This window comes from Aotus nancymaae, unplaced genomic scaffold (genome assembly GCF_030222135.1).
Source record: "Aotus nancymaae isolate 86718 unplaced genomic scaffold, 86718_ANA_hifiasm-v0.15.2.pri h1tg000011l, whole genome shotgun sequence".
NCBI classification, from domain to species: domain Eukaryota; kingdom Metazoa; phylum Chordata; class Mammalia; order Primates; family Aotidae; genus Aotus; species Aotus nancymaae.
In genome coordinates, this window is record NW_026988422.1 from 74,249,187 (window position 1) to 74,270,649 (window position 21,463).

At 37.2% G+C, this 21,463-nt stretch overlaps 1 protein-coding gene across 3 annotated transcripts in view; it reads right to left on the reverse strand.

The window, feature by feature from the left end:
- RPS6KA5 (ribosomal protein S6 kinase A5) overlaps positions 1–21,463 on the reverse strand; it is a 188,647-nt gene that overhangs the window by 22,446 nt on the left and 144,738 nt on the right. For all 3 annotated transcript variants that reach the window (XM_012453114.3, XM_012453113.2, XM_012453115.2), the window contains exons 8-14: positions 16,491–16,641; positions 14,142–14,303; positions 11,937–12,062; positions 11,414–11,547; positions 10,536–10,629; positions 5,646–5,816; positions 1,681–1,872 (exon numbers count right to left, since the gene is read on the reverse strand). In XM_012453114.3, the coding sequence (XP_012308537.2) occupies positions 1,681–1,872; positions 5,646–5,816; positions 10,536–10,629; positions 11,414–11,547; positions 11,937–12,062; positions 14,142–14,303; positions 16,491–16,641 (1,030 nt within the window). The remainder of the gene's footprint in view (positions 1–1,680; positions 1,873–5,645; positions 5,817–10,535; positions 10,630–11,413; positions 11,548–11,936; positions 12,063–14,141; positions 14,304–16,490; positions 16,642–21,463) is intronic.

A 21,463-nucleotide genomic window follows, 5' to 3' on the forward strand; every position in this document is an offset into this window, starting at 1 on the left:
TGTTGGTTGGGCTGGTCTCAAACTCCTGACCTCAAGTGACCCACCTGCCTCAACCTCTCAAAGTGCTGGGATTACAGGTGTGAGCCACCGCCATATACAGTTTTAAAACAAGTGACACACCAGAAAAAACATTTCCAGTATTAATGTCAAAGAATGAAAGTCTTAATAGAGCTTTAAAATGCAGTAAGAAAAATCTTCCCATAGGAAAATGGAAAAAGCTCATAAAGATCCATTCATAAAAGAAGTTGGGCATGGTGACTCACATCAGTAATCCCAGTACTTTGAGAGGCTGAGGCAGGTGGGTCACTTGAGGTCAGGAGTTTGAGACCAGCCCAACCAACATGGTGAAACCCCAACTCTACTAAAAATACAAATATTCCAGGCATGGTAGTGCGCACCTGTAATCCCACCTACTTGGGAGGCTGAGGCAAGAGAACTGCTTGAACCCAGTAGGTGGAGGTTGCAGTGAGCCAAGATCATGCCACTGCACTCCAGCCTGGGCAACATGGCAAGACTCCATCTCAAAAAAAAAAAAGGTAATTAAAATAAAAGAGAAAATATAAATGTTCAAATGCATGAAAAGATGCTCAACCTAAATATTCATCAAAGAAATGCATGCAAATTATCACAATGCGATAGCATTTCAGATGAAAACTGATAGCCAGTGTACTCCTATACAGTTGATGAGAACATAATCTGGTAAATCTTTTAGAGGGAAATCTAGGTACATATGTTAAAAGAAACTTGTGTATACCCTTCTCCTGGGAATCTATCCTCAGGAAACAGTGAGACAAACACAAACACATAAAAAATATTCATTTGTGTAGCCTATAATTAGTGAAAAAAATGAAAAAAATGCTAACTTATTAGTCAATAAATGGTTAAATAAGTTTTAGAGATTCAAAATACAGGTATAATATATTCTTATTTGTTTAAAAATTCAAATATGTACACGTGTATAGAAAACATGGAAAGATGCAAAGCCTACATACCTACAGGGAAGGAGGGGCTGGAGGGAGAGGGAGAACTTGAGCTATACATCTCTCTAGAAGATTATGAGTAATTTTCACCTTGTTCCTTCTGAAATCTTCCCAAGATTATGCATTACACATTATATGCGGAAAAAGTAATGATATTTGGAGGAAAAAAATGCAAGCTTCTACCAGCTTAATGTTCTGTTTCTAATCACAGCAGCCAAGGACATTTTGTGAAAAGCATGCTCACAATTACTTTAAAATACATAGTAGAAATACATCTAATTTAATCTATTTATGTGTTAATTTAACCTAAATGGTATTCTTTAATTACATTTTAGTCTGAAACTTCACAGAATAGTTTTTTAAAAATGTTTTTCTATTGATGAATCACTTTGCTATTTTCACATTATGTCCAATATAATGTCTTTAAAAATATATACTATAGTTCCTTTAACTCTCATTCATATAAAACACAGCTAATTTAAATATTTCAAAATGAACCAAAATAAAAATTCCTAATTTTTCTCTAATATAAGTTTTAAGAAAGGGAAATACTCTTTGGTCAGGCCTCTAACTGGTTGTACAGACAAGAAACCAATTCGCCAATTTTTTCATGAATGTAAGGAAACAGTGAGGAGCGAGATAAGGAGAGAGGACACCAAAGAAATGAGCAGGTTAAATGGTTCTATTGAAACGAACTCACCAAAATGACGCCCAAGCTCCACAGGTCACAGGACTCATCGTAGCCGTTCTGATTCAAGAGCTCTGGGGCCGCATAATGAAGGGTGAAGCATGGAGTTTTCAGGGGCTGATTATCTGGCGGCTTCAGCCGTGCAAACCCAAAGTCAATTATCTTAATTTCCAAATTGTCATTTTCATCAGTGAACAATAAATTCTGCAAGATATCAATGCTTACATTAGTTTCTCACTAGACATGTCTTGGGATTTGCTGGTTCTATTTATGTAACACTGTATATTGATAGTTGATTCATGCGCAGAGAGGTCTCATGGGGAGGCCGGAAGGCAGGGCATCAATGCACTCTGCATGATGCTTTTGATATTATTTCAATTTTACCACGTCACATGAAACATTTTTCAACTGCACTATGCCTCTTCTGATGTCAGACCCTTTGTCTAAGCTTTTCCCTCTGCTTGTGTTTGTCATCTGCTTCCTCCACCAAACCAACCTTCCCCCACATCTACTCCTCGTTTAGAGTTACCATCCTAACCATCCTACCAAACTGAAGTTAGAACTTTTAATATTTTTTCCTAACACTACTTACTTTTCCTTTCTGGCACTGATCACCTCTGTATTGCTAGTTTAATGTCATCCCCATTATACCATAATTCCATAAGGACAGGGAATTATGGTATTCCCTTATTTTTTGGCCCTATCCCAGGGCCTGGCAAAGACATAGAGTACGTGCTTTGGTAAATATGTGTTCACTGAATAAAGTCACAAATAAAATAGCTATATAATATCTAGTATTGCCTATTGAAGAAGACATGGTGGAGATATCATTACATTTCAGAAATATCTTCTCCAACAGCTAATACTTAAACATATTTTGATACTTAGAGATATTATCCCTTAAATATTCAGAAAACATTATTTTGAATCATTCATCTACCAAGGCTTCTCGATCACTAAGGCTTTGTAGTATTACTTTTTGTATTTATCACATGCTTAATAAATACTAACTGTACTGATGCACAAATTATTTTAATAAGTACATTAAACTAGTACTAAAAGTAAGTGAAATCTGATTATATCGTTTTTAGGCATCCTAACAAAATCTTTTACACCTTTATAGTCATTAAATTGTTCCCAACTCTGGAACATCATTTGCTTTGTTAATGCTATTCTAGCTGAAATAAAACACATTATAGAAGGTATCACTGATGCAAAGAAGAAAAATCTCCTAAGCCTTCCATTTGCAAGTGAATAAAGTGGGTGGAAAGAAAAACAAAAAAAAAATTAGCTAAAAAATTGTCTTAAATTTTCTAGCATACAATGTTTAATCACGAATTTGTGACAATGAAGTCACAGCTGGGGTTGATGGACATGTGCTTGGGAAGAAGTCTTTCAGCAAATAACACCTTAGCTCCTCTACAGTACAAGGCACTGTACCACACAGAGCAGCTGAATGAACCACAGCTGGCCTTGTCTTCATTGAGCCTGTTAAGTTGTTGGAAACGTCTAGGTTTATTCTATATTAAGACTGGTAAAGGGCTTCCTTGATTTTAGTTCTTTTTTTTTTTTTGAGACAGTCTCGCTCTGTTGCCCAGGCTGGAGTGCAGTGGTGTGATCTCGGCTCACTGCAACCTCCACCTCCTGGATTGAAGTGATTCTGGTGTCTCAGCCTCCCAAGTAGCTGGGATTACAGGCACCTGCCATCACGCCTGGCTAATTTTTTTTTTTTTTTTTTTTTTTGTATTTTTAATAGAGATGGGGTTCTGTCATGTTGGCTAGACCAGTCTCAAACTTCTGTCCTCAAGTGATCCACCCACCTCGGCCTCCCAAAGTGCTGGGATTACAGGTGTGAGCCACTGCACCGGGCCAAATTCAGTTCTTAAAGGGGAAGAAGTGAGGGGATGTGGCAATCACTTCAAGTTGGTGACTTTAATCCATTCCTCCTATTCCTGAGCATGTAAAATTGAGAAACACTGCTTACTTGCCTACCTCTTCCCAAGCTCAAAGTCAGCGACAGTTCTACATGGAGGATGGTGCGCCTAGTCAGGAATGGTGGGAAGTCACCATTCAATCCCCTTTTATCCTCAAGTTCTGCCTGAAACAAATTTGATGTATGCAACTTTTCTTAATCTCAGAAGAGTACAGGACAAGTTTGAAAAATACAAAGCAGCTTACTAAGAATGTCAGTCAGCTTCTAAATTTATCTGACTCTTACTTAGACTTAGGATTCTGCCTATACAGAAAATGAATCCACACAGCTACCTACCAAAAGAGAGATAATCAGACCTTAAAGTGCCTCATGGGAAAAATATTAAACTTTTAGTTTCGAAATGACATATACTGCCATTTAAAAGCCAAAGTGAAAGACATTTTAGTATGAAAATATTAGTTCAAAGGCACATTTTCATTTCTCCAAAATCTAGTTTGATTTAGGACTATAATTGTAGTTGAATGTCCTAAATAATCTGACAGTTCCGCCTAATTTCAAGTGAGTATTTGAAAGAAAAACCGTATAACAAATGAGAAGAATTAAGCTACATAAGTATCTTTTTATCAGGAAAGGAGGAATGCAAATCTAAATTCTGCAAGAGAGGACAGTTGCCTCATTTGAGACTCATGAGGTGACAGATGGCCAGTTTTCAAAGAATAAAACATGTGAAAATGAATTCTATACAGTCATGGAACAGATCTTTTCAATTAAAAAAAACTACATGCTTGTTCCTTGTCTATCAAGAAAACATTTAAGTGGTGTGCTTTCACATTTAAAAATAGACAGCTAATCTCCAATGTACAGAGCACCATATTTTCAGTGGGTGTTATGTAGGAGAGTGAGAACTATGATGAAGGAAGCAGGGGGAGCTATCATAGTTGCAAGTTAATAAAACACAATTCACTTTTGATTAATTACTAGTAATGTGAATAATAGTAATAGAAAATACATAGACAGAAGTTTAAATACATGAAAGGAATAAACCAAATATGTATTAAGGCACAGAATTCCATTACAAAATTTTCTTCTGCATGTGAAGTTGAGAAGAGAATTCCATTTTTAAAACATCCTCCTCTTCTAATAATTTAATATACTTAAGTAAAAGGCAAAAATAGTACTTTTAGAGAAATATTCTTTTGTGGCTTAATCACAAAAGGAACATCAAATAAGTTAATATTTTAAATATACTTGATAATGTATTATAATCACATGATAATTAAACAAAGTTCTATTTTGGAGAGAATATGTACAATTTTGTATATAGTAAAGGATGAATCATCTTTTTTTTTTATACATACTGGTTTTTGTTTTTCAATTTTCATTATTTTGTTGATTTTGTAAAAGGAAGGAATTTTCATATTTTTGATACTAAAAAGGGATCATTCTAAGAGTCAGAATGTTTTCTATTAGCCTTTCATAAGAGGAGATATATAAAAAGCTGTTACTTCTGCATAGTTCTATAAATATGATAGCATAATCACAGAAAGCACATAGAAAGATAGCATAACTAATTAAACCAAGACAATTCTTTATGTTTAAGTATTTAGAATAGCATTATATACATTTTTATTCATGAGTTAACCAATTTGATTACAAATGTAAAAAATAAGTTTTCAAAATACATCATTTAGGAAAAAACCCTCTAAAATTATATGTATGAGATATTATTTTCTGCTATAAAAATTCCCATTGCTATTTTTAGTCCACAACTGTTGCATAAAGTATTTTTTCCATAAAAGGCTCTCACACTTACAAATATAACCTCAAGATGATCAGCTGGCAAAAAACAAACAAAGACAAATTTATTTTAACCTGAAATATAAAAGAAAAAAAAAATCCAAGAAACATATTTTTAATTATCTATTTAACAGCCCTGAAAAGCAAAAAAAAATAAGGAAACCTCCCCAGAAACCTCCCACACATTTGGGAGATCTTTAACAATGATGCTAGATTGGATTACATAAGAGATCAAGTTATTTTATACCTCAGGTTTCAAATCTCTGTGCACCACTCCAACATCATGCATGTGGCTTACAGCGGAAACAAGCTTCCTCATGATGTAGCTAGCTTCTGTCTCACTGAAATGCTTCTTTTTCTTAATGCGGTCAAACAATTCTCCCCCATTCAGAAGTTCCATCACTAGAAATGTGTGAAGCTAGAAAAAAAAAAAGAATAATGTGGTGGGCCTTCCTGAAGCATAGTAGAAGTTTATTAACATATACAACATTTATTGACTAGCACCAATAAGTTTAAATAATGTCTTGTTAAAATAATCAGTAGCAATCCTTGTATCTTAGAGGAAAGAGCTGAAAGATACTGTAGCTATTTTAGAATTCTATTTCAGTAATGGAAAATTTCAAGTACTGCAGTGAAATCTTTATACTGTATATCCTTTATCCCTTCCATGATGAATTCTTTCATTTGTAGTGTTTTGTTTTAAGAATGAGGTCTCTAAAAAGAAATCTGGCCTTAAATTCCTGGCCTAAGGGATTCTCTCATCTCAGGCCTCCCAATGAGCTAGGACCACAGATGTGCAGCACTGTACCCAGCTAATTATTTCATTTGAATTCCACTCCAACCCTCTTATTAAATTTACACATTTCTTTTTAAACTGCTGACAATAATGTGACAACAATGTGAAATCACTTGCTTTAAATAATATGGACTCTGAATACCGACTGAGTAGAATGGGCAACTGCCCAAATGAGGCCTGACACACCCATCTAATGGCAAATTAATCTTTTAAAAAAGATATCGAGGCTGGGCTCAGTGGCTCACACCTGTAATCCCAGCACTTTGGGAGGCTGAGGTGGGAGTTGCTTGAGGTCAGGAGTTCAAGACCAGCTTGGTCAATACAGTGAGACTCCATTTCTAAAAAAAAAAAAAATTAAAATTAAAATTTAAAAAGTTATTGTTTGATACTGTCATTTTGAAATTCTTGTTAGGACTCAACAGATTAGTTTTAGGGTTCCTATTAATATTCATTACAAATACCCATAAACTCACTATGGGTTTTTGCTTTAATCCCAACAGCATTATCTTCATAGTTACTTTGTAAGTTATATGTTTACCATGCTTTCTCTTCTTCCCCACCCCTGGCCCTTTTCTGTCAGAATGCATAATTTCTATGAAGAAAATGATATAGGAACTATAAAAAAGCAAAGTACTATAATCCCAGCACTTTCAGAAGCCAGGGTAAGAGGATTGCTTGAGCCTAGGAGCTCAAGACCAGCTTACACAACATAATAAGGCCTCATCTCTACAAAAAATAGTAACAAAAATTAGCCAAACATGGTGGAGCACACCTATAATCCCAGCTACTCAGGAGGCTGAGGTGGGAGAATCACTTGAGCTCAGGAGGTCAAGGCTGCAGTGAGCCATAACTGTGTCACTGCACTACAACCTGGGTGACGGAGTGAGACCCTATCTCAAAAAAGAAAAAAACAAAGGACTTAATCAGCTCTCAAATGAACACAAATGGTTTAGAAAAAGATATTATATCAATATACTGAATTCAGGTGCTAAGCATTATAGGGCCAACATCACTTCATAAACAAAATGTTTCCTTCTGTATTAGCAGAAGTCAGAATAAACTGCTCATAAAAAGATAATTATCAGTACATTATCCTGAACATATTAGACAAACTGTAGAGTGAACACCCTTCTAACAAGAAAATTGCTCCCAGTCTGCTATACATCAAGCTAACTTGAGTTTCTACATCAGACAAATAAAGTCGAGGCTGCAGGTCTACTCCAACTGTAGGCTGGTGAGCTTTAAAAAGATGTAAGGCAATACCTGTAGTGGTATAAGAAGAGATTTAGAGTTCAACCTGGATTTGAAGGTGAATTCTGTTATTTACTCATGATCTTGGGGATGCTACTTTATCTTATTAATTTTAGGATCCCTATCAATAAAATGCAGATAACAATGAGAAAATGTATGTGTGGTAGAGCTTGAATGATGGGCCTCCAAAGACGTTCACGTTCTAATTCCCAGAACGTGTGGTGGTTACCTTAGAAGGATGGCAAAAGGCCCTTTGCAGATATGACTAGCAAATTAAGGATCTTGAGATGGGAGATTATCCTGAATTATTCATCAGAGTTAGCAGTATGATATGTGACCCTGGAGGCAAGATCTTAAGAGTGATGCATGGAAGATTCATAGTCGAAATGTTGGGGGGTGTCTAGAAGCTACAAAACGCAAGTAAATGGACTGTCCCTTAGAGCCTCCAGAGCACTGGTCCTCAACTTTTTTTTTTTTTTGGGACAGGGTCTCACACTATCACCCAGGCTGGAGTGCAGTGGTGCAGTCCCGGCTCACTGCAACCTCCCCTCCCTGCCCCATCTCAGCTTCAACCGATTCTCCCACCTCAGCCTCCTTGGCTTCTGGAGCAGCTTGGACTACAGGCATGTGACACCACACCTAGCTAATTTTTTGTATTTTTTGGTAGAGATGGGGTCTCACCATGTTGGCCAGACTGGTCTCAAACTCCTGACCTCAAGTGATTCAGCTGCCTCAGCCTCCCAAAGTGCTGGAATTACAGGCGTGAGCCAGGTCCCCAACTTTTTTGGCACCAGGAAATGGTTTCACGGAAGGCAATTTTTCCATGGAAGAGGGGAGGCAGTAGTGGGGCAGAACAGGCATTAGATTATCATAAGGAGTGCTGAGACTTAGATCCCTCGCATGCACAGTTCACAAAAGGGTTTGAGCTCCAGTGAGAATCTAATGCTGTGGCTGACCTGCCAGGCAGTGGAGCTTAGGCAGGAGTGCTGGTTCACCTGCCACTCACCTCCGGCTGTGCGCCTGGTTCTGCTCTAGAGAGAACCAGCCCTCTTGACAGCTTGACTTTAAGACAATGAGCCTGATTCTGGACTACTGACCTCCAGACTGAAAGATAATAAATTTGTATTGTTTTAAGTTTGTGGTGATTTGTTGCAGCAGCAATAGCAAACTCATGGAGTATGTAAAATACATATCACAGCACACAAAATGAACTACGCTATTGCACAAAGGCTGAAGACCCATCATAACCAACTTTACCCATTAGTTGAAGAAAAGACTGGATATAGGGATGATCTAGGCAACTATGTCACCATCATGGGAAAAACCCAAGATACAGTACAACTGCATATTAGATTGATAACGTAATTTATACTAGTTTGTTTAGGATCATATCATGTGACAATTTATATTTTACTAACTCCTGAATATATAAATAGCAAAACATCTACTGAATTTGTGACATAAATAAAAATTAGGAATGTAGTTCCTGGGACCTGATGTTAGTCTAAAGGTTCCAGATCAAGTATCTTGTCTGGGATGTAGGTACGGGTACAGCTGCAAACCCAGATGGGAACATCTAAGATCACCCATTGATTCCTTGAATGATGTGAATTTCCCCTATGTCATCTTCAACAGGAGACTGTCCAGTGAGCCTCTTCTTAAGCACCTTCATGGCCAAGGGACTCTCTACCTCCTCTGGTGTCGAGTGGCTTGATGAAGCAGAGGAGGTGGAGGATCAGGGACAGCGGTTCCCCAAGTCCTTGCCTCAGTGGCATTTCTTTTCTGACTACAAGAACCAAAGAGTGAGTAGAGGATGACACCATTTTTGGGTGCTTACTGCCAGATGTGATTCTGCCTTCCCTAAGGCAGTATTGCAAAGTAAATAAAAGCTGGTTGGGCTCTGAAATTGGACTGTGTGATTCAGATCCCGGCCTTACCACACTTAACCAACTGTAAAACCTGTTACTTAACTTCTGTGAGTGTCCATTTTCTCACCTCATGGGTTTGTGGTAAGGACTGAATAAGATAATACATGCAGAGTACCTGGTATAGGACCTAGACCACACAAGATATATGATAATAAATGGCAGCAGATATTATGGTTGTGGTGCTACTGCTGCTGCTGCCTGGTCTCACCATGATGTATCATTCCTGGCAACAGCACTCGAGGATATTTCAATGTGGTAGAGAACTGGGCCCCATCGATCCTTGGTCACAGATATTACAACAGCACAACAAAGAGCACCCAAAGCTGGAGTCCAGGTTCTCCTTATTAGATTCGCATTAACTTGCTATGTGACCTTGGACAAGTTTTATGACCATTCAAAATCTGTTTCTTCACTGGTAAAACTGGAGCAAAGCACATTCAGAATTGGCTTGCACTCTTGTGCCTCCAAGTTGTCTTGAGTAGGACTGCATCACCTCCCCACCAACCGCTGGTCTCAGGGGTAGAGAATAGTGTAATGGAGCAATTTCTATCATGGGTGAGGTGAACAGACGTGAACTGGACACATGGGGCTCCTCCGTCCCTGCTGCAAAGCAGGACTGAGAGTAGAAGAGGGGGCAGCCTGACCTGGCCAGGTGTCTGAGCAGAATTTACCACCTGGAGCTAGAAGATAAAAGGAATATCTTTGCTTTCTACTTCCAATTTGTCCTTTAGCTTGCATTAATTAGGCTCCAGACTTTCTCAGTTCTACTCTAGAAGCGAAAGGGAAGTTGGAGGCTCAAAATTCCTGAGTCCTGAGAGGTATTTCAGGATTAAGTGATGGTGGGTAGCAGTTGCACTGGCAACAAGGACATTGTGGCTAATGACTGCACCACTGAGCTCCTGCTCACTCCTCTTCTTCCTGTCATAGGTTCATAGGTGGCAACTACTGAGTGAGAAAAGCATGAGAAGCGAAAGAATAACCTGATTTGGGGTTGGGGAACAGTGTGTGGCTGGGGAGGGGTTTGGGAGGGTGGTTTCTCTGCCCCTTCTGGTGGCTGGGTGATGTCCCATATCCCTGACTCTGACCCAGCAGCACCAACAAAACTGGTGAAAAGCACAACCTTGTATATGAATAAGTACAAAGAGAAAAAAAAGCAGGATACCTGATCATGAAAAACTTCATGCAACTTCACAATATTGGGGTGTCCTTCACAGAGTTTCAGAGCTGTTATTTCTTTCTGAGTATTGGCTTCCATCCTGCAAGATGAAACACTTAGCATCCACATGTCTCTTCAGGCAAGTTTTTATATCAGTACTGCCCCAAGACTAATTTTGTTTTTATTTACAGTGCATTCCAAATATACATGTTACAGTATATCATAATGAGTGTTCCATGAAAGTAATGAATTATACCAGATACTAGGAAAAGTAATATTCTGGAGAAGATTACTATTTCTGAGTCAGAAAAGTACAAATCATATGAAGAAATGAATGCTCTACCTGTCTGACAATTTGGTAATAAGAATATGCAAACTTAACGATAATCATAAGTTACCAAAACAACTAGATGGTTCTCAAAGCTATCAGTAGCTTGCTAAATAATTTTAGAGAAAAGAGTTTCAAATACACAACTAGTAGAAATAGCAACGGCTGCTAAAATCACTGAGACTGATTAAATATGTTACTGTCACAAAGCAGTTTTCTCTAAACTCGAAAGCAAATAAAACTATGATTTATGTCTAAAATGGATTACTTTATCAGAAAATATCAATCACAGCTAGATGTATAATGGATCAACTGATGAGCCAAGTGGTTAAACCTATGGGTAAAAATGTCTTACAATGTAATACTGGTTTTTTTTTTTTGAGATGGAGTCTTGCTCTATTGTCAGGCTGGAGTGCAGTGGCTCGATCTTGGCTCACTGCAACCTCTGACTCCCAGGTTCAAACGATTCTCCTGAATATTCATTTTAAATAAATACTCTTAATTTACAGAATTCATGAATACATAAGAAAGAATATTATATTATAAATGGTCATACCTTTTGCTGATTATTTTGACTGCAAAAGCTTGGTTACTTTTTTTATGCACGCACTTTCGACAAATTGAAAAACTACCTTCTCCCAATGGTTTGTCCTTCAAATCTAGGTCATAGTGTTGATAGAATGGAGAGTCCTGTTTAGAAACCAACATCATTTAACTTGAGAAAATGTCAGTAATACACAAGGGATCAAATAAATTATAGAGTAAAATAAAATTATTAATATTAATAAATAGGAATAGGAGACATTAATAATCTAAAATTCATCTTACTTTATAGGTAATTTCTATTTTCATCTACATAATTATTTAAGATACATAATACTCTATCATTGTGAAAAGAAGCTCATTCAACTTGACATTAATTCTTTAGGGAAAATAATTGCTATTTCCATTTTTTTTTAATTCTACTTTAGTTGAATGGCAAATCTATGAAACTTAGAGACTTAAGAAGATTAATTAGAGTTGGTATTTAAACACTCACAAAATCTAAAAATATGTCATATAAGTTACCACATCTATACCTTCATCATTGCACTCCTGGCGACATTTGTCACTCCAGGACGTTCGACTCCCATGTGAAACTGAAGAGGGTCTACGACAGCTGCATTACGCTTGAATAGGATGGAAGGAGCAACGAAGGAATAGCCCTAAAAACAAGACAAAGAAATATAAAGAAACATGAATTGCAGTTTTCCAGTTTAGCACAGATTAGACTGCAATGACATTTTTTCTTAGAAAAACACTTAAATATTTGTTGAGATTGAGTCTAATTTTATTTTATTTGCAATCTAAAATGCAAGATTGTTTCAAATCATTTGAACAATGCTGTTCAGAAGGATATAATGCCATCTTCTGGTAGAACTAAACCAATTCAAAAATAAAGGTAGAACAAGACTTCTTCCCTATTTCACCCCTAAAATCAGACTCATAGATGAAATTTTCCTGGTTTGCTGATAAAAATTTGTTTATAAACATAACTGACTTCTCAGAAAAATTCAGTCAATGTATTAAACAAAGTGGTCTTTATTTTTTTATTAATATATATTTTTTTGAGACTGAGTCTGGCTCTGTTGCCCAGGCTGGAGTGCAGTGGTGCGATCCTGGCTCACTGAAACTTCTGCCTCCTGTGCCCAAGCCATTCTCCTGCCTCAGCCTTCCAAACAGCTAGGATTACAGGCACATGCCACCATGCCTGATGGGGTTTAGCCATGTCTTGAACTGGTCTCGAACTCCTGAACTCAAGTGATCAACCCGTCTCGGCCTCCAAAGTGCTAGGATTAAAGGCACGAGCTACCAGTCCCAGCCACAAAGTGGTCTTTAAATGCTACTGTTTTTCAAACCGGAAAAATGGCAAGTCTCATTAAAGTTAGTTTCTAGTTTAGCAATTATTTGATTCTCATTTATATCTTCAGAATAATTAAATTTAAAATTGTGTTTTGGAAAGGAACAAAGTCTAATGGCAGAATGATGCTCTGAGCCAAGTGGTATAAAGATGGATGATTAATCCGTTCAAGCTAGAAACCCTTCACTTATCAACAAACATTCAAAAAAATGTTCAATAAGTGCCCAGTCACATACTAGACACTGATAAGCAAAGAAGAAAAGACATAGTCTGGATGGCCAGATTAAGCATACTAAAGCTATACTGGTCAAAGCAAAGCTCTGATGCCATTTAATAGTTAGAATATTTTATTTTGTGTGACAAATACCCTTTTCTAAATATAAAAACTATATCTTTTTTAAGAGTTAGGAGTTAAGATTAGTCATTGACGGTTAAGAATAAGATAGCACTGTGAACTAAAGAATGTTTATATACAGGGGCTGGGCACAGTGCCTCATGCCTACAATCCTAGCACTTTGTGAGGCCACGGCGGGAGGATGGCTTGAGGCCAGAGTTCAAGATCAGCCTAGGCAACTAAGTAAGGCCCTGTTTCTACAATTTTTTTTTTTTAATTAGCTGGATGTGGTAGCACAAATCTTGGTTCCAACTATTTAGGAGGCTGAGGCAGGAGGATCCCTTGAGCCCAGAAGTTCAAGGCTGCAATGAGCTACGATCGTGCCACTGCACTCCAGCCTGGGTGACAGAGACCCAGTCTGTTAAAAAAAATTGTTTTTTTTTTTTGGCTGAACATGGTGGCTCACACCTGTAATCCCAGCACTTTGGGAGGCCAAGACAGGAAGATTACTTGAGGCCAGAAGTTCAAGACCAGCTTAGGCAGCATAGCAAGACCTTATCTCTAAAAAAACACAAAAATTTGCTGGGTATGCTGGTTCACACCTATGGTCTCAGGTATCCCAGAGGCTGATGTGAGAGCATCACTTAAGCCCAGGAGTCTGAGGCTGCAGTGAGCTAGGATAGCACTGCTGCACTCCAGTCTGGGCAACAGAGTGAGACCCTGTCTACATAAAAAAAAGTTTTTTTAATATGAATAGAGGTAAAATAAAAGACTACTGTATTTTCTATAAAAGAGTCTGAAAAAAATAAAATGTCAGGTGTAAAATTAAAACTTCCCTTATAACAAAAATAAACACATAAACAATATCTGCTATTGAGCAAACTACAAGCTTCGGTTAACAATCTGCAATATTTCTGCACTTAATAATTGTGAAGATATTAGAGAATCCCATTTTTATGATGCCAACAAAACTACTTTAATATGGGAAAATTAATCTTTTCTTTCAAAGGACATATGGCCAGTGTACATGTGCACAGAATGGGAAATTACCTGAAACAGCTTCTCAGAGCTCTGGGGCAGGGCTGCAGGAGAATAAGTGGGATCCATTTCTGTGAACTCTTCTGCAAAGTTACTCACATCTAATTCATCTCGAATGACTGGCTTAAATGGTGCAGGCACTTTTTTGGCAGCTAAATCATCCCAATTTATTTTCTAAAACAAAGAAAGTTGGTACAAAGTAGAAATCAATAGCCAAAATGTATTTCCTAAGAATAATAAAGATAGATTAGAATTCTGACTGGTAGGGAGAGAGGATAAAAATAAGGGAACATTTTTCAAATCAATAATAAAAAATATATCTTTTTCCAAACAAGACCATAGCAGTTTATAGCTCGAGCCAATGCTGTGCCTCAAAGATGAGACTGTCACTGTTGAATCTCAGAGTGTCCTCTGGGGGGCACCAAGACACCCTAGTTTACTCCTAAAGATAACAAAAATACTTTTATCCTGAGCCTCTTCAGAAAGGTGTTAAGCCAAAAAGAAAACAACAAAAAATCCAAAACAAAACAAAAAACTGAAATCAAGGGTTTCCAAATGCTCTATGGATGTGGATATTAGCTCTAGAGGAATATTCCTATTTTCTAGAGGCAGTGCTACTTAGCTGTCCACCTGCACTTGCTTTTCCTCCTGGTCATCTGGACAGACTGGAAAATAAATTCACCATAAATCATGCATGTGCTTATGTCTAGAAGTTCAAGTGATACTATCATACTGATGTGATCACTCTTTTCTTATTCAACTGTGTTCAAGCATTTTAAAGACTGCTTCTTATGTCCCTCACAGAATGCAAGCCCCTTTTCTAACTAGGTCACTTCACTTACTGAGTTACAATACTGAAATCCAACCCTTTGCTCTGTTTCTTTGTACTCCTATCATTTAAAATAACCTCAGATAACACTTACTGAATTAAATACTACAGATCTCCTATTACCATATTTCTTCAAATCTAAGATGCCATCACTGATAATGATACACAATTATTTTATGTATCATTAAAAAGTATTAATCATAAGAATATAAGATGATATGGCCACCGTAATATGCATATTAATTTCAGTGATGATAAAATATGAAAATGTGCACTTCTTGGTTGATAAAATTCAGTAACTTTAATCAATTACCATACAATGTTTTTATTATGCTGTCTTGTAGATGCAATAGAAACAAAATAATTAAATTACAGATGTTCAAATTTCTCAGCTAAAATGCGATTGAGATCATTTAGTTCATCTTTATTTGATCCAGTGAAACTGAAGCCCAGAAATAAGAAAGACTCTTTCATTCAAACACCAGTTGGTGGAAGAGTCAGGATTTGAACACAGTCTCTTGACTTTCTAATTAGTGTTTTTTTCCCTCTGCAGCTGTAATGTTTTCCATTATAAGCACATAATTTGTGCTTGGCTATTGTACATACATTAAGATAAACTTTTATAGGAAAGAGGTAATTTAAAGAAACATGTTGTTAGCAGGAGAATGTTTAATATGTAGAAAATGGAATGCTGTTACGATCCTTTCCACCCCCGCTCCATTTACAGAGAAAAAGGCCAGTTAGGCCTTTACAAGTAGAATTCTGGTCTTTGCAAAAGTGTCCCGATCATTTAAAAAGTCAAGGCAATTAAGTAATCTAAAATTACTATTCCAAGCTATTGAAAAGAGAAATTTCTCTAATATGAAAGACACTCTGCAATATTCTCAAATACAGGGAGCAATGGAGAAAACGATCTTAGGAAAATATGATTGGGGGTACTTTGCTCAAATCATTTCTTAAATTTTACCTGTTAATTTTTGAGATAAACTTCAGAACAAGTTATTTGAAAGTCTGTTCAAAGACTAATCTTTCCAGGCCATGTGAATCTATGAAATACATATAATAAAATTAATTTGATTCTAAATGTATTTCTCATTATGTTACTGAACTTCTGTAAGATGTGCAGTAGTATTTTAAAAAATAATTATATTGACAGACTAAAAGAAATATGCCCTTTTTTTGAGCACAGAAGTGCAGAGATAATTCTCATTTCCAATCAATATTTGTTTTCATATATTTAAAAAGCAATAAATAACACAAGCTTACTTGACGAAAGAGTTTTTTTTTTTTTCATTTTGATATGTTATTTTCATTTGTTTTGGTGATAATAACGTAAAAGCTTAATTTACAGAACAAAAAAAAACCTAGATGGTCCCTTTAGACCATAATATTTGGGTCAGGCTTACTGATATGATGAAATGTCAGTGGAAAATTATCCCAAGGGGGACTGTGTTCATTAATTTCACCAAGAATGCCAAGGACCCTGAAAACAGCAAGGAGTAGGAAACCATTTATCTATTCAATAATTTCACCTGAAAGAAGAGATGTTCTTTGATTTCATCTGCATCACGTGGACCACATCCCAGTCTCTTCTTGGGATCTTTTATCAAAAGACGCTGAATTAGGTCTTTAGCTAAAGCACTCATTTCTTGGGGATATGGAGGCTCACTTTTTAATATTCTCCTGTAGGCAGACAAAACTTGCTGTTAAAACAACCAGATAATGACCAAAAAAAAAAAAAAAAAAAAAAAAAAAAAAGCATGGTGAAATACACTTTGAAACTGAACCACATATAAATACTTAACATGGGTTAATAACATCTCGATACTATTGAAGAAATATGAAGTCAAATTTCTGAAACTCAAGTGAGTAGGAACAAAAAATGCTGGCTCATTTTTCAGTATAAATCAATCCTGGTGGGAGGCTACCATCCCAAACATTTTACTAGGGGGAAAGAAGGAAAAGCTTGGGACTAGATTAGACCTCCCATATATAGACTAGACTCTATGATTAAAGACTTCACAACATATAACACTCTAACAAATTCACATAAGTGAATTGAGCACTTAGATTTAAAAGTACAAAAGAGAACAAGCATCTCCACCTCACTCCTCTTTCCCTGAGTGTCAGCAAACCTAAGGGGCCCATGGGAATGCAAAGGGAAGTCCACTGAGACAAGAGGGCGTCAGACCTACTTGGAGATAGTTCAACTCTTGATATCGGGAAATGGGCACTAAAGCTGGAGCTTTTTATGGGGTAAAAGTATCTGCTTCTTTGTTTGCTGCTATAAAATGGCCAGAAAACCCCTATGAGACAAGTCGAGCTCAGAGACGGAGTAAAGTTCACAATTGATTATGGAAAATAAAAACATAAGATGGTAATCAAGTTTCTTGATGAGAAATTTATTCTAAGGCCACAGAAGAAATCAATTCAATCCAAGTGTACCTTTCTCCTTCTTAAGATTCAGATCAATAATAAGAAATATTGAAAGGATTGACTGAAATTAAGAACTTTAACACAATATATATGAAGACAGTTACTACATTAATTGGGTATGCTAAAAGATTACCTATTGTGCATTCAAGTATTAATAACCATTATGAAACAAAAACAGATAACTAATGTACAAGAGACAGTATAGTGTGGTGGGTTAGAACATAGACTTTGGACCCAGACTGAGTCCAATGATGGCTTGGCTTGACCTCGTGTGACCTTGAGATAATTAACCTCTGTGCCTCAGTTTTCTCACCTGTAAAATGGGCATAACATCAGTACCTACCTAAAATGGTATACAATGCTTAAATGAGTTAAGACCTGTAGAGTGCTTAACATAGCACCTAGTGCATAGCAAATGCTCAGTAAATGTGGGCTACTGTTATACTCCCTCATTCTACAGCAACCATATAAAAAATAGGCCTAGATGTTCTATCAAGTAGCCACTGAGAATGAGTGAAATGATAATGAAACTGTAATTTTTTACAAAAGATTCCAGCAGTATTATTAATCTCAAAGTTAATTCTACCTCTAGCACTTAATTCTTGGAACCCCCAAAAATGCTGGTAGAACAAGGAAAGAAATAAGCAGCAGCCTGTCTTCTTTTTGATTCTGTAATACTCTCCCATTGCTCACTGCTTGTCTGAATTTTCAGCATTAGTAGACAATTCTCTTCTCAGATCAGACACAGGCATATCTGAGAAAGAAACGGGGAATCCTGTTTCTCAGGGAAAAATAAACATAGCCTTTCCCATTTTCTCTACCTCTACTGTACTTTTTGCAGGAAAAAAATTTTGAGTAAAAAAGAATCAGGGTCGAGATAAGCAAATTGTGACATTTACTTTTGTTGAATCAGGTAGAAATATATGCACTTTGGCTGACATCATCTTAGCATACTGACCCTGGACCATCGATTACCTCTTAAACCTTAAGAATACTGCAACGTGTATTGGAAATCTACTTGATACCAGGCACTGGGGAAAGAACAGTCAGTCCTGTGAAGACAGAAAGCAGAAATGTCCAGCATGGTGGGTCCATCCTCAAAAGGAGAACCCAAAAACAGAAATGGCTCTGCTGAGATGCCAAGTCTGGAGAGAGGAACACAAGGAGACCACATGCAAGAAGGTAGAATTTTAAATTCAGATGAGGCAGGGACCACACAGCAGGAGAAATTGAGTAGAAATCTCAAAGAATGTCTGTGGAAAACAGTGCTGATGAGGGAGCTTGAAGGACCACCAGTGATAATCTGAACCCCTCCCTTTCCTGAGTGAAAATTGTATGGCCAGAAGCAGCAGCAGGAGACCCTAGCAAATGTGGACGAGTATCTTGCCCCACCCTATGAAAACAGAAGGTATGCGGAAGAAACATCACTTAGGCTCCCTGTTGTCTTGGTAAATAGAATACCACAGGGTTTCCTCAGTGAGGTGAGGAGGTTCTAAAGCCTATTCCTGTTAGAAAACTGCAGTACCAGGAAGAGAACCAGACACTGGGAGTGATATGGTGAGGAAAAAGGACCTAGAGCAGACTACATCTTTTCTCCATGAGAAGGTAGTCCCAGATGTAACTTTTTCTTATACCATTTCCTTGAAATATACTGAGTTAAGATAACTGTGGCGTGGCAGCTGGGTCAGGTGCTGTGAAAGATACTCCTGAAAGTGGACTGCATCTGGACTGAGAGGTGTGAGCAGGCATGCAGACCCCTGGAAGCCATGCATGCTCAAGAGCTGGTAGAAGGGACAGTTGCTGCGCTGAGCTTCCCATGCTGGGGTGGTCCACACGTTCCCACTTATTCTCATCACCAATGGCTGGGTGTGTCTTCTGTGGGCTGGGAAACCACACATAGGTGGTGGGAAGGTCCTTGATGAAGATGTGTTTGATGCTGTAATGTTTCCTGTACTGCATTCTTATATAAAGCTAACTAAAACTGGTGCCCGATTCCAGTCTATTGTGACATGTGAGTATGAATATCAACTGAACCCCAGACCACTGCTGGCTATGCAGAATGGGCACTGCAGAAGTGGGGCTAAGGGTAGAGAATTCTGTGAGACATTTAGTTATACCAATACTAGAGCATCCTGCAACAAGGGCAAGGAGACATTTCTTGGGTATTGCTGTCACTTCTCCTCCAATGTGCTTGATTTCTGAATTGGTAATATCCCAAAGTTATCTTTTTCTTGCTTAAAAATGGATCTGGAAAACTCCAGAAATGAATTACAATTAGGTAGAGCCCAAATAAATCTTAGAGGCTTCTGAAAAGTCAAAAAAACCTCTGAGTTGATAAGCCATATTAAACACTTCATGTGTGTCATTTAATCCATATAATAATCCTATCAAAAGATGCTATTTTTATCCTTTTACAGATGAGGAAAGACTCCTTTCAAAAAAACAAGAAATATGAATATTGATTAAACTTGCAACAAGGATTTAGAACATGGATGACTTTAATATTCATTTGCAAAATATGTAGCACAAATAAGAAAACTCTGAAAAAGAAAACTGGGGTGATTTGCCTAGCCACATATTACAATGTATCATGAAATGAAATTGTTAAAGTGAAGTACTAGCAAAATAAATTAAGAGCCAAATCAAATGAACACAGATGACATATTTGAAAAATTACCAAGCTTTTACAAAAACTTGTATTATTATTATTTAATTTATTTTGAGATGGATTCTCACTCTGTTGCTAGGATGGAGTGCAATAGTGCGATTGTCCTGCCTCAGGTTCAAGCGATTCTCCTGCCTCAGGTTCAAGTGACTCTCCTGCCTCTGCCTCCTGAGTAGCTGGGATTACAGGCACCCGCCACCATGCCTGGCTAATTTTCGTATTTTCAGTAGAGATGAGGTTTCGCCATGTTGGCCAGGCTGGCCTTGAACTCCTGACCTCAGGTGATACGTCTGCCTCAGCCTCTCAAAGTGTCGGAATTACAGGCGTGAGCCACCACGCCCAGCCAAAAACATGTATCATTTTTTAAAAAATTACCAGATCATGTACCAAAGGCCACAAATGTCCAACTGTACAGGAAATAAACAATAAATAAAGCAAGATCCTTGCCTTATACTACACCCCAAATGGATTCAGGAACTGCATGTAAAAAACCAAATGAAATAAAATTAAAATTCACACCAATAATATAAAAATGAATATAAAATTTCTTCCTACTCATGAATTAAGTTTCTGGAAACCTCTGCGGCAAAAAGAACTCACAAGTGATTAGCTTCAGAATGTACAGAATAAAGGGTAAAGACACCAACATTAAAATTAAACCTATGATGGGAGAGATACAGATACATAGGCAGACAGGTAACAAGCAAGGATGATAAAATATTCATGGTAGAATCTAGGTAGTGAGTGTCTGGGTGTCCACTGTAACAAATGTTTGAAAACTTCCATAATAAAATGTTTTATAAAAAGTAAACCTATGAAACTTTGTACATGTGTTTTTGTATGTTCACTGAAATATAACAAAGACCTGTCTCAACAACAACAAAAAAATCACTGACATTTAAGCACAACAGTCTTAGTAACAATGGGCGATGCTCACTTCTTAAATCCACTAGGTTCTTTGTTCAAGTGTCAACTTTTCAGAGAAGCCTGCTCTAACCATCCTATCAAAAACAGCCATTACCTCCATACTCCTTATCCTTTGGCTCTATTTTATTTTTCTTCATGTATACCATATGTTTATTTGTCTATTATTTCTCTCTCCCAACTAAAATATAAGCTCTAACGGAGTAAGAATTCTCTTTATTTTGTTCACTGCTTTATTCCCAGAGTCTAGAACATTGCTTAGCATATAACAACTCCTCAACAAATATTTAGTGAATAAATAAATGGTCAAATTGTTTTCCACTTACTGCATCTTGCCCACTCAGGATCTCTCTTCCTCACAGTTTCAGTGAGATGCCTGCAAATAACTCTTTTGCTTTTCTGCAAATGGCATGCATTCTCATGGGTTGTTTATTTCTATTTGTCCTCCATTTAAAAGTTCACAATCTTTTCCATTTCATG